This window comes from Toxorhynchites rutilus, chromosome 1 (genome assembly GCF_029784135.1).
Source record: "Toxorhynchites rutilus septentrionalis strain SRP chromosome 1, ASM2978413v1, whole genome shotgun sequence".
Lineage (NCBI taxonomy): Eukaryota > Metazoa > Arthropoda > Insecta > Diptera > Culicidae > Toxorhynchites > Toxorhynchites rutilus.
Genome location: NC_073744.1, coordinates 55099648 through 55117505, shown reverse-complemented (window position 1 = coordinate 55117505; position 17858 = coordinate 55099648). Strand labels below are relative to the sequence as shown.

The following is a 17858-nucleotide window of genomic DNA, read 5'->3' as shown; positions in this document are numbered from 1 at the left end:
TTTCGCTTATAATCAGAGGTCAGCAGAGTACTAAAACGATACTTGGAGAACCTAACCACCGACCGGAAGGTGAAGAACGGCAAAATGGATGCTCCGTCAGTGAAAAAGATCACAAGCGTGTAGTTAAGCAGTTTAGACGTGATCCGAGAAGTTCGGTCCGGGATGTCGCCAATAAGCTGAATTTGTCAAGTTCATTCGTCCAGCGGACCAAGTAGCGGGAGGGCCTGCGTACATACAAGGTTCAGAAGGCTCCTAACCGCGACGAAAGGCAAAACATGGTGGGGAAGACGCGAGCCCGGAAGCTGTACACCGAAATGCTTACGAAGCCGCATTGCCTGGTAATGGACGACGAAACCTACGTCAAAGCGGACTTTCGTCAGCTGCCGGGCCTGTTGTTCTTCTCCGCAGAGGACAAATTCAGCGTTCCGGAGGAGATTCGCAAGCAGAAACTATCCAAGTTTGCCGAAAAGTACATGGTGTGGCAAGCGATCTGCTCTTGCGGAAAGCGGAGCGCCCCCTTCGTGATGACCGGCACGGTAAACGGGCAGGTTTACCTTAAGGAGTGCCTACAGAAGCGCTTACTACCACTATTGAAGCAGCACGAGGGCCCGACCATCTTCTGGCCGGATTTCACTTCGTGCCACTATTCAAAGGACGTGTTGGAGTGGTACGAACCCAACGGGGTCACCTTCGTGCCAAAGGAAATGAACCCGCCCAACGCGCCGGAGCTTCGCCCAATAGAGAAATATTGGGCGATTATGAAGCAGGCCCTCCGGAAGAACCCAAAAGTTGTCAAATCGGAGGCGGACTTCAAGAGAAAATGGATTTCTGTTCAAAAAAAAAAACTACAACCTGACGTTGTACAGAACCTTATGGACGGGGTAAAGAGGAAGGTGTGAGCATACGGGCTTGGGCTCGAAGTATGAATAAAAAGAAAATGCCAAAAGTTGTTTAATAGTTTTTATTTTACTGTCTAAAATTTTCAAAAGGATCGGTCTACTGGGCGAATTTCTACAGCGTTTTTTCCGTGATGCAATTTGATGTGACACACCCTTTAGACGATAAAGACATTGCAACGGTTCTGAGTCAATTTGGATCTATTAGGCAACATGTGCGCGAGAAATATCCAGCGAACTTTGGATACAGTGTATTCAGTGGTATCAGGGGTGTTCACATGGAGATCACCAAGGAACTCCCAGCAAATCTCCATATCGGTCATTTCAAGGCTCGAATTTTCTATGAGAGCCTGAAGAACAGATGTTTTCACTGTAAGAGTGAGGAACATCAGAAAGCTAATTGCCCAAGATTAGCCAGCGTCAAAACTACAGATAACAGGGCCCGGTATAGCGACGTGCTCAGCAACAATGTGCCTGGTACAAGTTCTCCTGCGGCCCCAGGCTCGTTGAATCTTACTACGATTCCCGCTCCAATAAAGTTAACAATGAAACCAGCAGACAAAGTATCAGGTGAGGTGACGCAAGCGGGAAAAAAACAACAACTCAGCCAGCAACGAGGGAGAGGGAGATGGTGTCCGAGATGGTGTTTCTGCAGATTTAAAGAACACAATGAAACGCCCAACGGCTTTAATATCAGACAATGAGTCTTCGGAATCCGAAGATCTCCATACAAAGAAAGAGAACAGTAAACCTAAAAAGAAACAACAATTGTTAAACTCAAATGAAACAATGAGTTCCATTGATGCAATCGGCGCTAGAATGGGATCGAGAAGCAGGTCACGAAGCTCGAAACGACATCGATCGAAGTAATTATTATAGACTTATGCTGCTGTATTGGTGTAGGAATGATATGAATATTGAATGTGGTACGTGGTATATGAATGAATTAATTAAGTAGTGTTCGACGATTGGATTTCAGTTAGTTTGGAAAAAATACTCAGTTTATGCCCGATGTCGATGATACGGCGTATTACAACGGTTAATCTTAATTCTATAAGCTGCGAAGTTAAAAAATCCTTATTGAGAGACTACATTTGGAATACCGATGCAGACGTTGTTTTTTTACAGGAAGTTACCTTCGAAAATTTTTCATACATTAGATCTCATAATGCAATAGTAAATATTAGCGATGATGGCAAGGGGACGGCAGTTCTTATGCGAAAAAGCTTGGAATATTCCGATTGTATTTTGAACTGCAATGGAAGAATTATCTCGGTTAGTATCGATAACATAAGTTTTATAAACATATACGCTCATTCTGGAAGCAAATTTAAGAAGGAACGAGACATTCTTTTCACTGAGGACATATTGATTCATCTAGTGACAGGTAAAGAAAATGTTATTATAGGAGATTTTAATTGCATACTTAACCCGGAAGATTCCAACGGTAGAGTGGACTAAGATCTATAGTTTCATCTCTAAACCTCTTCGATGTTGAAAAAAAGATAAAAAAAAATAACACCCAATTTACATTCTTCCGTAACGATTCAAAATCACGACTGGATAGGATTTATTCCTCATCTACATTCATAGAAATGGTATCTCACATAAAAACCGTCCCTTTAACATTTTCGGATCACCACAGTGTATGTTTAACATACAGAACAAATGGTCAAGAATTTTTCAATTTTCTTGGCCGCGGCTATTGGAAAATAAACTCATCATTGCTAGTCAAAGAAGAAATTAAAAATAAATTTGAAACCATTTATAATAATTTAAAGTCGAGGAATTCTGCTTTGAATCTCAATTATTGGTGGAATATTGATTTTAAAAACAGTGTTAAAAGACTCTTTAAGACTGAAAGCTACAGTGTCAGTCAACAAGCAAAACGCGAGAAAAACTTTTACTATCGTTGTTTAATTGAGTTATTTGAAAAACAACATAACGGAGTAGACGTGTCCTCTGAAATGAAGCTTGTTAAGACCAAATTAATGGAATTAGAATATAACAGAATCAACTCAATCTCATATAAATTCAAACCAAGCACTCTTTTATCGGATGAGGAACTAGGTTTTTATCACATCACAAGTGCAGTAAACAGAAATTCTGGATCAATTATGCTCAAGCTTATATTGATCCAGAATTTCTTATATGGGGAATTGATATTTAACACGAATGCCTTACGGCAAATTTTGTATAGTCATTTTAAAGATAAATTAGAAAAGTCTCCTGATATCTATACTAACTACGAGAATGTTTTGAAATACGTGAAAAATACATTGACATTGAATGATCAACGACAGCTTCTAAACCCAATTTCTACCGATGAATTGCAAGCAGCATTAAAATGTGCTTCAAAGAAGAGCTCCCCTGGATTAGATGGCATTTGCTATGAATTTTATTCTGTTTATTTTGATATAATAAAAGACGATTTGGTTAATCTATTAAATTCATATTTGTTAGGAAGAGAAGATCCTCTCGCTCCATTTTCTGCCGGAGTTATCACCCTCATTCCTAAAAAAGGGGACCCTCATGACTTGAATAACTTTAGACCGATTGGCATGCTGAATTCGGATTATAAGTTGTTCACTAAAATATTATGGAACCGGTTACAACCAATGATGAATAAAATAGTTGGACAAGGTCAAACTGCTTGCATATCAGATCAGTCATGTGTTCAGAATTTAAAAAGTCTGCGTAATATACTAATTAGGGGAAATAGTTCGAAACACTTTAAAGCTTCGATTTTAAATTTAGATTTGGAAAAGGCGTTCGATCGAGTAGATCATGAATTTTTATGGGCGGTTTTGGAAAAATTTAACTTTCCATCTCAATTTATTGGATGCTTGAAGCGATTGTACAAAAATGCGAATTCAAAAATTTTATTCAATGGTTTCCTTACTTCATCGTTTACCCTCAAAAGCTCAGTTCGCCAAGGTTGTCCATTGAGCATGGCGCTATTTATTCTTTATATTGAACCTCTTATTAGTATGATGAAAGAAAATGTGTCAGGTTATCTCATTGACAATAACTTTGTTAACGTTAATGCTTATGCAGATGACATAAATATTTTGATTCGAAATAATCATGAATTTGATACCGTACTCGAAATAGTAGGATATTTTAGTATTTATTCAAAAATAAAACTAAATTTACCGAAATCACAGTACATCAGGATTAATTTCTGTATATCTGGCCCTCATATCATCAGAGAAGTAACTGAATTAAACGTTCTCGGCGTCAAAATAAGCCAAAAGTTGGACAAATTGATAGATATTAATTATGAAAAATATATCAATGACATAAAACATCTTCTAGCGTTACATAACCGTCGAAATCTGAACATATTCCAAAAGACATGGCTTCTTAACACGTATGTTTTTTCAAAGTTTTGTTATATTTGTCAAGTATTCCCACCAAGTAACAAACATATTGCTTCATTGAAATCAATTTCTGGTCGATTTCATTGGAAGGGTTACATCTTCAAGGTCCCCAGAAATGAACTATATTTACCTGTTTATAAAGGAGGTCTAGCTCTTATAGACATTGAATCTAAGGCTAAAGCCTTGTTCATCAAAAACATTTTATTTACTCGAAGGAATAATAACACTATTCAAGATACATTCGTGTTACAACAAATGAACAATAAACAATTGACACGGAACATGAGAGAATGGATTAGTATTGCAAACGAAGTCAATCAAAATGACCATCTGAATACTAGTCAAACAATCTACAATTTTTTAATTGGTCATTTGAACATTACTTGTAAGGTACAAGAAGATATTCCTAATCTGTTATGGGAAAATCTGAATCAAAATTACATAACATCGAAAGGAAAATCTGTTTTATTCAGCATATTTAAAGATATTGCCATAAATAGGAAAAAAAATGTACCATTATCGTATTATAGGCATAGAATCCAGCATGTGCGAAACATGCTCAGTTGAAGAGACTGTAAGCCACTTGATCAAAAAATGTAGATCATCGAGTATTGTTTGGAAATGTTTGAAGGAAGTTTTAATATACAAAATGAAAATAAAACTAAAAGATCCAGATGAAGTATTGTTCTATACCATTGGGAACAAAAATTGCAGGCTTTAAGCTGCATTATGGCTAGTAATAGAAACTATAGTATTTAATTTTGAAAGCAAAGGGCAAGGCAACATGGATGAATTAAAACAGAAAATAAGAACTACGCGATGTAACTATCAGAGCATATTCAAAAACCATTTTGGTAATTATTTGAATTTTTTCTAACAAATTGTAATAGTTTGTAGAATTATATTTAACTAGTTTTAACTCCTTTGTCCTTTCCATTCCTCTATGTTTGAGTATGATTTTTTTTTTTTTTGTTTGTAGAAGGTGGAAATCTTGCATAGACACCCAGTCGCCGTGTTGACTGGATAGTGTGAGATTCCTACTCACCAAAAACCACCTCCTTCTTCATGCCATTTCCCTCCCGGAACCACCGTTTGGTATTACTTCGGGAGGTGGCTGTGCTTATGCACTCACTGCTCTGTGTTTCTTGCGCTCATTCTTTGGTCTACTCTCCATCTTCGTTGGAGTTCCGTCATTATTGCGACTATGACACTATTCACTGCATTCCACGAGTTCTCGCTTTTACACATTTCGTGTACGATGTTATCGGCATTCAAATTGGGCCCACACGCAACGATCAATTCTCTTCTCTGCTGGACAAATCGAGGACATTCGAAGACCACGTGTTCCGCTGTTTCGTCTACTTGACCACACTCAGGACAGAACGGTGAGTTCGCATGTCCGAACCTGTTCAAGTACCGCCTAAAACATCCATGACCTGACAGAAATTGCGTCAAATAAAAATTTACTTCTCCATGCTCTCGCCCAATCCAATTTGTGATATTTGGAATTAGTCGGTGGGTCCATCGACCGTTAGACGTGTTGTTCCATACCTGTTGCCACTTTCGTATTGAATCTAATCTTGCTCTTTTCTGCAATTCTCTGTTGCTCTGCGCGTTCGTTGTTTTTTGCATATAGCGTACGTTGTCTTCAGCGAGGATGATGTCGATGGGGATCATTCTCGCTATGACGAATACTGCTTCTGCAGATATCGTTCGGTATGCACTCGCTACTCTCATCGCCATAATTCTAAAGGTTCTGATTAGCAGTGTCCGATTTTGTTTAACTTCGAGCGCTGCGACCCAGACCGGACCACCGTAACGTAGTATCGAATTGGATACACTAGCCAGAAGGCGCCTCTTGCTACTACATGGTCCCGCGTTATTTGGCATAATTCCAGCCATTCCAGTCGCGACCTTCGCTGCTTTCTCACATGCATATTTCACGTGACTCTTGAAGTTTAGTCGATCATCTATAATAACACCCAGACATTTCAGTTCTCGTTTGGACAGGATACTGTGTTCACCAACGGTAATTTTCGATTGCTCCAAAACTTTGCAGTTACTGATCAGCACCATCTCAGTTTTCTGGTGTGCTATCTGTAGTTTGGAGTTGCTCATCCAGTCTTCGACAGTTTTGATTGCCTCTGTAGCCAACATTTGGACTTCCTCTCGAGATTCTCCGATCGCCGTCAATGAAATATCATCTGCAAAACCAGTGATTTTCACGCCCCTGGGAAGCTTCAATAACAGTACACCATCATACATTGCGTTCCATAGCGTTGGGCCCAGAATGGAGCCCTGTGGAACCCCCGCTGTTATGTTATACGACTTCTGTCCTGTCGCTGTATCATAAATCAGGACTCGGTTCTGGATGTAGCTTTTAAGAATTTTACACACGTAATCCGGGACTAGCATTCTATGTTACGCTACCGCGATAGCTTCCCAGCTGGCACTGTTGAATGCGTTTCTCACATCGATAGTAATTACCGCGCAAAATCGATTTCCGCGCCTTTTTTGCCTCAGTGCTTTGCCGGCTGTCTCGATGACTGACTGAATAGCATCAATTGTGGATCTTTTTGATTGTTGCTATCAGCTCCCCTATGTTCACTCTCTCGACAAGATCTTCATTATCGTCGTATGATGCAAGTGGCCAGCTCGTAGGATCATGCTGCGGGAAGAGCCTTTCAACGATGCTGTTCAACTTGTCCGGGCACGTTTCTTGGGGCGTCGAGGGACCTTTGAGTTTTGCCATCACCACTCTATATGCATTGCCCCAAGGGTTCGCATCAACGTCGCGGCACAGTTCTCTAAAGCAGTTCCTTCTGCTAAGCTTTATTTCGTGTTTGAGTGCGGCTCTCGCCACTCTGAAAACTTCCCTGTACACTGCTCTGTCGGTATCAGTTCTAGCCCTTTGCATTCTCCGTCTGGCCCGGAGACAGCTAGTCCGAAGGGTGTTGATCGCCTCGGTCCACCAGTATACTGGACGGCGTTCGTTTTTCGGTATTGTTACTCGCGGCATGGTGACGTCACAAGCCCTCGTTACAACATCTGTCAGTTCCTTTGCATTTAAGGTGGTGGCTATTCGTTCTACCTGCAGTGCTTCGATGAAGAGGTTCTTTTCGAATTCCTTCAATTTCCACTTCTTACAACTTGTTCTCGTCACTCTCCTTGTTAGCGGAGACTGGGTGCTGACGGTGTATCGAATTGCTTGATGGTCGCTGTTGGTATAATCATCACACACTCTCCAGTTTATGTTAGATGCTAACGACGGGCTGCAGAAGGTTACATCAATAATTGACTCTCTCCCATCTCTGCGAAAAGTGCTAGTAGAGCCCTCATTGACTAGTCTTATGTTCAGCTTTGCCAGACTCAACCCCCTCGCATTGGTGAATCTGCTCCCCCACTCTACTGCCCAGGCGTTGAAGTCCCCGCCGATAACTATGGGATTCCGTCCGAAGAGCTCTTCCGTTATATTGTGGAGCATCTGGTCGAACTGCTCGATCGTCCATCTCGGAGGTGCATAGCAGCTGCATACAATAATATCGTTTATTTTGACAATCACGAACCCTTCATAATCACTGGATACAACTTCCTGGAAGGGGTATTTTCCCAACGTCGTAATTGCGGCTATTTTAGCTTTATCGGTCACCCAATTTCCGTTTATTGGGGGTACCTGATACGGCTCTGCTATGATCGCCACATCGCATTTGGTTTCAGATGCGACTTGCCATAGCAATTGTTGTGCCGTGTCGCAGTGGTTGAGGTTTATTTGTGTTACCTCCATTTAGTTGTTGCTGCCAGCGCTCTTTTAAGGACTGGGCATCTCGAGCCCCCGGTAACGTGATCGTTATCTGCCTCCGCCGTACAGAGCATGCATCTTGGAGGCTTAGTACACACTTGCGCTAAGTGCCCCTTATCACCACATCTTAAGCATGAAGCCGATCTATCAGGTCCATTGCAGTTTCTAGCTTGGTGGCCAAAGTCCATGCATTTAAAACACCTCATCATTTGCTGAATAGCTCTCAGAGGGCACACCGTCCATCCAACTTTTATTTTTCCAGTCTCTAGCAGTTTTCTTGCTGCGATTCTTGGCAGTTTTATCACTGCTGTTTGTGTACCTCCAAATGCTTTCCTCAGTCGGATTGTTAAGGAGACATCGCTAAGTTCGAACTGTTCGTTCAGGGCTTCTCTCAGCTCGTCCTCTGTCGTGATCTCATCCAGATTTCTACATTCGATCGCTATCTCTTGGGAAAGAGCCCTAACTTTCGCCGTTTCTCCCAGAGATTTTTCGACTAGCTCTTTATATGTCGAACTTTTAATCGCTGGGTTCTTCTTCAATTCAAACAACATTTCTCCATTCTGTGTTCGTCTTATCCTGGCCACGTTTTCCCCAAGATTCTGTAAGGACGGATCTTTTTTCACCTTCCGCAGGATCTCAGCATAGGTCGCAACACCCGCTGCGCTCACAATAAGAGCTTCTGGTTTCTGCCTCTCCATCTTCGGCTTAATTTTTCCTTTCTTTTTGTTTTCTTTCTTCTTTCTTTCGATTGTCTGCCACCCGTTCGGCTCTTCATTGTTTTGCTTATTTTCACCCCTAGCACCTTCACAGCCATCTTTGTGTTTTTTCGTCACCTTCTTTTCTTCTGGAGTTTGCCTTCTCCTCTTTGCGGTTAGTGGGGTAGAGTCTACCGTCGGTGTCACTTCCTTTGCCTTACTCTGCACAGCTTCTTTCAGAGCATTCTCCGCTTTTTCTGCTCTCGCCCGCCAGATCTGCTGTTCACGTTCAGCTATCGCAAGCGCGGATCTTATTTTTATGGTAAGAGTTCTTATCACCGCATGAACATTACTACGAGGTTTGATGTATTCGTAGAGTTCTTCACTTGCCTTCTTGGCTTCGCCCAGCTTAGTTCTCACATGCAAACTCGGCTGCTCATTCTCGGGTTTGCTGTTGTTGGGTGTTGGTACCTGATATTGGTTCAAAATCGGTGATCTCATCACCTGTCCCCTTCTTGCGAAAATTTGTTCGTCTTCTTGTTCGCTCTCGATTTCGATTGTATTTTGTGTGTACTCCATATGTAAGTGGGTCCCACCTTCAGGCCGCTATCTCCACTCGGAATGTGCAGTCGCTTAAGTGATCCCATGGTTGTCTATGCAAGCAGGGAGGCCATGCAAAGGGTTGGCACGATCCTTCATGGGGTACCGTGCTCAGAGCCGGATCAGCGCAAGACAGGAATGCAACATCTGAGCCCACACGATCAACGAGTTTTGAACGTACCTGAAGGCCTGCCAGGTTTTTAACGGGACGGAGGCAGTCACGCAATTAACCCGCTAGCCGTTTCAAGAAGGTGTCACCCTGCTCTACTAAAGTAACGGAATAGCGCGGCTGTCAGCCCTATAGCGTCTCTTCCAAATCATTCCAAATCAGTCATGCGTCGTTATTACCAGTATGCCGTAATTAGAATCTCACTGGCGTCGATCCTAATATGCCCGTTGGCATTCCTTTCTTCACTGTGTGTCGCGGTATTTCCCCCGCGCTAGCTCCCTAGGCCTTTACCGCGCCCTTACTCGCGTTGTCACCCGATTAGTCGCCTCTTACGACAGGGACAGGGACCAAAACCCGGAACGCTATTCTAGGCCGGCAGCTCCACGGCCATGAGTTTGAGTATGAGTATTCGAAAGATCGTATGTATGCGTGAGTGAAAGCGTGCGTGTTAGTGTATAGTTTGTAGTGTCACTAAACCCGAGTAGGCCACGGGTAATTGGCTCCCCAAGATTAATGATAGATTTAAGGAAGACGAACAAAATATGCAAAGCCGAAAACAGAACGAAAATGAAAATCATCTACTTTGTAAATCTGTAAATATGGTTATTGAATAAAGAAATACACGAAAAAAAACACATTGAGGGGACCACTTTCGAATAATAGTGGTGATTCAAGATAATACGATGGATTCGGGAGGATGCCGCTCTGATTCCCACTAACAATTTGGAACGAATATTCCGGCAATCGGCAAATATACTCGAATACATTAATGTAAGCGATTCATGAATACACAAGTGAGACCTCCCGCCCATGTTGCTGTTGTAAAGTCACATTCAAGCGAATAAATATGCCATACTCATGTTTCGGATTTTGTGCTAAGGAAATGGCTCAATTAATATTACATGGACGCTCCGGCATAAGGCTTCTTCGTGGAGGACCGGCGGCGGAGGACACGAAGAGCACGATGATGTATGGGACTCCGCTCATAAACCGTTCGTATTCAGCAAACGATCCCCCAGCTGGAAGCAAGACAGGATCCGGGAAAAAAATGAGCTTTTATGGCATGTCTGCCTCCCGAGTTGATAAATGGATTCGTGGGATGGAGAGATAGGTTGACGCCGCTATACATATGTAGATTGAACACAGTGTTCGATCCATTCCCATTGTGATGGCGTAAAAAAAACTGTGTGGGCGGATAGAGTAGGAGCTACCTTCGGGGTAGGCAAGCTTTTCATTGGGAAATCAATTCCGGTCCCGATTGGATGAGTGATGACGAGCTGGTTACATTTTCCCACGGAAGTATGATGGATGTGTATTTATGTGCCATTTTATCCGCTGTCATTTTATTTTCAACTATTTGTGGCTTTATCGGACGGCTGATATTGATTATTGATTATTTATTGACGATCGACAGATGACATTAGGATTTTGAGCTGCGGTTACTGAGCTGGCACTCCAACGGGCGTCGATTCTAATTAATCTCAATTTCAGATTGCAAACCCATAAAAATCCACACACTCTATTCGTCCTTTTAGAACGCCAACAGCATCCCGCAGCATTTTTTTTTCTTCCCGAGCCCAATGAGAACATGTCCCCGCATAGATTGTTCTGGCCTTCCTGCGATGAATGAGCACACATCGCTCAAGTCTGAAACCGGGTTTCGCAAGCTGAACGGATTATGATGCTGCACATAAATTTCCATTCCGCAAACGCATGCAAGTTACAATTTGTGTCGGCACAAGCTAAATAATTCTCGGTTATGCATTCTCACAACATGACTATGAATTCCACCGGCTTTCGGACCACAAGCGGCGGGCAAGCGGTTGGCAAGGATGGTGCTGAACTGAACAAAATAATCGAAATTTTAGATAAGCATTTCTACCGAAAGTTACGTCAAAAAAAAAACAGGACGATAGCTAACAAACAGTACAGACTTGGGTGAACTAATGGGGGAGGGAGGAGCATACAATCAACGCGCTGAAAATGAAAATAAAAAATCTAGAAGAGCAAACTAGGCATGATTCACCTTCGATGAATTTATCATCCTCCGTTGATTTGGAGAAAAAGTGATCCACCTTGGAGCTGGCTGCAGAGTTCGAGAACAGAAATGGGGAGGGTGAATATACATCATCAAGATTGATTGCGCACAGGCAACAGAGTGGATCGATCATACTGGCAAGCACCACAGCCCTTCAAATTATATGTGGATTAAATGTTGCCTTCCAGGCTAACGATTTCAATGTGGGTTGTTCGGTGAGGTGCAAAGCATTTCATTACACTGTTTAATTTCTTGGATAACATGTTTTCTTTTTTCTAGAATGGCCTAGCAATAGGAGAATCGCAGCAATTTCATTCAATCGTCGGAGATGATTCCGTCTCAATATATCCGTCGTCCTTCCAGTTACACCAAGCGGTCTTTCGATTCTCACTGCATATTGGGTTCTTTTCATATCCGCTTGGACCAAGCTAACGGAAGTCAACACAAGCTTCGCGCGCCAGGATACGCCGGTTTCAGAGTGCATGAATGATTTAAGCTCAGATTGAGCAATGTTGCTATTGAATTCGACTCGGTTATGTAAATAAAATATTGATCGATAGTGGTTGGAGAAAAAAACCGAAATCCCTAGCACGTAAGAGATTAAAACAAGTATTCGGATTTTTCACCTCTGTCTTTATATATTTGCGGCGAGCTTGCAATATTCGAGTGTGACCAGTTGATCCCAAATATGTTTGGTAGCATTTACCAACAAGCAAATATCACTTGGGATTAACATTTCAGTATTTCATGCAGCCAACTCGTCTTAGGAGTTGGCAGCACCATCTCAAATAGCAGTGAAGTGTTGGACTACTTTTTAAAAAGGGCTAATATTTTTCCATTATTGGTTACAAAAATTTATAACTCAAATACAACAATATTTCAAAATTTCTGGTAAAATTTAACATTTCAACAATAGAGAAAATTGTTTAAATTTTGATTAAAAAATGCCAAAAAATGTTTTCAAGAAAATTACACAAAAAAAAGTATTTTAAAAATTTTAAATCATTTTTTCTTTTTTTTCAATTCTATGTGTAAGGGGTATATGTGTAAATACCCCTTACAATTTCCAACAAGTCACCCTTACTTTGAAAGATGGGCACTTTTACAGCGAAAAAGTTTTTCTAACAACAACTTTTTCATGTTTTCTTTGAAAACATTACTGCTAATCCTAGTTTTGCTTAAAGTCAAGATAGTGATATAGTGTATTCGACAATGTTTTAGATCTAATTCAAATATGAACTTTTCGCGAAGACATAAACTTTCTATCTTTGGAATACATGGTATTTTTGTATGGAGACTACTGAAAACGTAATGTTTTACTCGTAACATTTTTGTGTGTAGATTCTTGCGTTTGACATGTTCTTGACATGTTTCTTAAATAAAAAGTTTGAAGAACATGTAAATCGCGATACATACTCTCCATACAAAAATGCCATATATTCCAGAAACTATAAAAGATGGAAAGTTGATGTCTTTGACAATAGTTCATATTTTAATAAGGTCTAAAACTTTGTTGAATACACTACATCGAATTATTCAAATCAAACATGAAAAATTTGTTGACAATTTTTTTTCCCCGTAAAAGTGCTTATCTTCCGATGTATGGGTGACATGTTGCAAATTGTAAGGGTTAATGACATTTTTTTGATAATTTTAGAAAATACGTTTTTGAGAAAAATGATTTTTTTTTTATTTTCAAGTGTAGTTTTTCTTCAAAACAATTTTGTTTTTTTTTATGAAAATCTAAGCAATTTCACCCTAAGTCACTTAAACTTTCCAACTTCGCACTCTGTTCCTCAAATTTTTTTTTGTCGAGTGTAGAATGTATCGAAAGCTTGTTTTCGATTTTCAAAAGTAGTGAAATTAACTTATCCAGATAGGGACTGCTTGAAAGATGACCGAAGATTGCAGCTGCAGACGGAGCATACTTTGCATAAAATTTCTATGTAGCATGTTTTTAAAATACACATTTCATTTTAACAATAAAAAATCTGGTAGAATGAATTCAAACATCCAATAACAGAGCAATTCCAAATGAAATCGATAAATGACAAAACATGAGTATTTTTTATTCGAATGTAAGTTTGTATTCTGTTTGGGTTGAAGGAAATATGAGTTTTCCACAGCAATTGGGATTTTTTTGACTCAAGCGTAACTTTTGAAAAGGGCGTATCGATTTTAGTAGGAGAAATCTTTGATAATTTATATCTCAAAAACTATGAGTCGTATCGAAATAGTGTCTTGGAAAGAGTTATAGAGTATTGAAGTCTGAACATGAAAAAAATATACACTGAGAAAAAAAATAAGTACTCTTTTTTTATTTACAAAAAAAAACTTTTATTTGCAATATCCAAAATACATATTTTTTAATGTTTTTTTTTTTTAATTTTTTCATATAAAATAGAAGTCATGTAGAAAATTTAAAAAATGGGTCCAAGATGGTAAAACTATTTTTGACGAACTTTGTGGAACATCGAATTTTTATGAATTCTCGAAACTTCGAATTTTTGTATGTTAACAATCACTTTTAGCCACAAATTATGATTCCTGATGTGATTCAAAACAAAAAAGCTCATTATAAATCTCGCTCTAAATGTAGCCATTCTCGAGTTATTTTGAAACATATTTCTAATTTATTGTCTTTTTTATAGTAAATATTCCCTTTCAATATGTTTGTCGTGTAATACCGTCATATATGTTCATGGAATTTTATGAATTTGCTTATAATTTCCAACAACTTTTCCAAATACACCATCATGGTAAAAATATATAATTAGGAGTTACGTTGAAAATCATTTGAACACATGTGGGCTAATATAAAACGTAGCGATATTAAAAAAAAAATTTTTTTTATCTTAATACTAACTTTTAACATGTTATTCATGTTGCGCCTACAGAACACAACATTTATAAAAGGAAAAATATATTTCTCTACAATTTGGTCAAATAATTCCTATATTTATCGGAGTTTAAGAGATAATAATAATAATACTAGAATTTTTAGCATTTATTTTTATCAACTAACAATTTTGTTGTATATAATTTAATTTTTTCATTATTTTCTTATATTTCTATACACATTATGATAACTTGCTGCATTGTCGTTAGAGTACAACTTTGCTGCTACTTCATTCTCGGATACAGGTACAAAAGAGTGATACTTTTGGGTACCTGGAATTTGTTTGGTGTTATCATACATGCTACTCAACTCTTCCACACCCTGATCATATTCTTCTTGTGACTTATATGAAAATGACAATTTTGTAAGTTCGCATTTCGCTGCCTAGCCAAACTAGTTCTTGTTGTCATTCGTTTTAATTTACCACCAATTGCATCACAAGGTCCTTTGCCGCGTTATGATTTCCTGAACTACTCAGAAATTTGCAATGCTTCGGACGCATTGATGCAAAAGAGCTAAATCCAATTTTGCAATTTGGATTAAGTTCCTTAAATCTGTTGAAAGTTTCCCGTAATGATGCTATTAATAACCTTTTTTGGATGTGTTGACGCTTCCCATCTTTGGCTACAGAAACATTGTCTCTTTCTCCAGGTAATGATCGACTGATATCGTCGTCATTATAAAAATCGAAACATGATATTAAACATCTTCACTTAAACTTGGTCCATATTTGCTATGTGGTGTCGACAATACACCTTTTTCATTTGCCAGTTTTTTGGCTTGAATTGCCATATATTTATTAACGCCAAATTATTCTTCCATTTTTTGCACGGACCAAGACTTAGGCAAAACTGTTAAAATTCTAACTTTTTCTGATCATGTTGTCTCTGTGTGGCCAAATTTCTCTTTGAGCTGATTGATAATCTCATCAAACTCTTTTGCCTTTCGTTTAAAGTTCGACTCTTCGTCTTCTTCATGTGAAAAGGAAAATAGATTTCTCTTAAAACCTTCAGAAATTTCTTTGAATTTTTGCTCGGGGTAACTAGACTGTCCAAATCTTTTCGTCATTATTGGTGAAACGTTAATACCGGCGATTCCCTTGTAGAATAGCCCAATGTTGTGCGCTCGGGAATACTCTGGTATATTGTTGTTTTGGGAATCTTGCGAAGATGCTGAAACGACTGAAACTATTGATGGTACTTCTTCTAAAATATTTCCTACTGCTGTACTGATCTGCTCCTCAGTAATACACTGCTTTGGTTTAGGAGAGTATACAGATAAACTGCATGATCCGCAAATTTTTAAAGATGTGACTAAAAGGATATTGCATCCCATTGACTTAAGTTTCTCAATCATTGACACGGTTAAGAAACGTTTTTCAGATGAACATTTCTTACCGTTTTTCGGAAATGGTCTACAACACGAAAAATTTTTTTTGTGGTCCATTGTGGTATGCTGTTCTTCACTCTATAAGGAAGATTGTTCGACTGATGAACGATGTTTGAATATGAGTAACTTTATATACATTATAGAGGTACCTTGAAGGTACCTGACTTTATATACCTGTACAGAGGTAGCTTAAAGATACCTGACTTTATATACCTACACAGAGGTAGCTTAGAGACACCTGACTTCAGGTATAATCTAGGCGTAACGTAAACAATGTAAAAATATTTGTACCCATAACGTCCAGTTGAATCAACAAGGTGTATTTGTTGTTGGGATTTCAATTCTGTTCGTATTTTGATTGTGTAACACGAATAATATGTTAAAAGTTTGTATTAAGATGTAAAAAGGTTTTTTAATATCGCTACGTTTTGTGTTAACCCACATGTTTTCAAATGTTTTTCAACGTAACACCTAAACATATATTTTTACCATAATGATGTATTTGGAAAAGTTGTTTGAAATTATAAGCAAATTCATAAAATTTCATGAATATGACGGTATAACACGACAAACATATTAAAAAAGAATATCTATATATATATATATACAAAAATGGATTTCTGTCTGTCTGTCTGTCTGTCTGCCTGTCTGTCTGATTCTCATGGACTCGGAAACTACTGAACCGATCGACATAAAAATTGGTATGTAGAGGTTTTTCGGGTCGGGGAAGGTTCTTATGATATTTCCAGACCCCTCCCCCCTTTCTAAGGAGGGGCTGCCATACAAATGAAACACAAATTTTTGCCTAACTCGAGAATCAATCAAGCAAATGAAACCAAATTTGGCATATAGGGGTCTTAGGGTGTAATAAATGGTTCTGTGGTGGTTAGACACTCCACCCCCCTCTCTAAGGGCGGGATGCCATACAAATGAAACACAAATTTCTGCATTACTACGTTTCCATGGTGAATAGCCACTCCTCCCCTCTCTCTGAGGGGGGACTGCCATACAAATGAAGCATACATTTCTGAATAATTCAAGAACTAATCAAGCAAACTGAACCAAATTTGGCATGTGGAGGTTTTAGGGGGCAAGAAACATTTCTGAAGTGGTTCAACACTCCTCCCACCTTTCTGAGGGGAAAAAATTGTCCGATTTAGGTCTTTATTCTATCATATTTTCTGTATAAAACATTTATTCCATGTAACGAAGAAACATGTTACTTGTAAGTGGTTGAAAAATCTTGAACGAGAATTGTGTCTGAAAATAATCTGATATTATAATGATGAGTTTTGTTAGAAATACTAGGAATTTTATAGTAAAAAGTAAATTCAACGGGGTCGATTAGAAAATCAATCAATGAACAGTCTTGCGATTGGACCCATGAACTTGCTCATAGTAAGAAAACGTGAATGTTTGAAGGTATCGATAACAAAAAACAAATTTGGGGCGGATTTTTTGTTGCAAATCACATCAGAAATCATAATTCGGGGCTAAAAATGATTGTCAATATACAAAAATTCGAAGTTTCGGAAATTCATAAAAATTCGATGTTCCACAAAGTTCGTCAAAAATAGTTTTACCATCTTGGGCCCATTTTTTTAAATTTTCTACATGACTTCTATTTGATATGAAAAAATTTTAAAAAAAATAAAAAATATGTATTTTTGATATTGCAAATTAAAGTTTTTTTTTGTAAATAAAAAAAAGAAAAAAAGACCAATTCTTTTTCTCAGTGTATATTTTGTTCATGTTTAGACATCAATACGCTATAACTCTTTCTGAGACACTATTTCGGTACAACTCATTGTTTTTTAGATATAAATTATCAAAGATTTATCCTACTAAAATCGATACGCCCTTTTCAAAAGTTACGCTTGAGTCAAAAAATTCCCAATTGCTGTGGAAAACTCATATTTCCTCCAACCCAAACGGAATACAAAATTTCATTCGAATCAAAAATACATGTTTTTAAAATCTGCATTTTTTG

At 38.7% G+C, this 17858-nt stretch overlaps 1 protein-coding gene across 6 annotated transcripts in view; it reads right to left on the bottom strand.

Annotated features, from left to right (window-relative positions):
• The window catches only part of LOC129766584 (serine/arginine repetitive matrix protein 1), a 170039-nt gene that overhangs the window by 117387 nt on the left and 34794 nt on the right, over positions 1 to 17858 (bottom strand). For 5 of the 6 annotated variants that reach the window (XM_055767160.1, XM_055767166.1, XM_055767190.1 and 2 more), the window contains exon 4: positions 11569 to 11628. The exons of the other annotated variant lie outside the window; for it this stretch is intronic. In XM_055767160.1, the coding sequence (XP_055623135.1) occupies positions 11569 to 11628 (60 nt within the window). The remainder of the gene's footprint in view (positions 1 to 11568; positions 11629 to 17858) is intronic. 6 annotated transcript variants of the gene reach the window in all.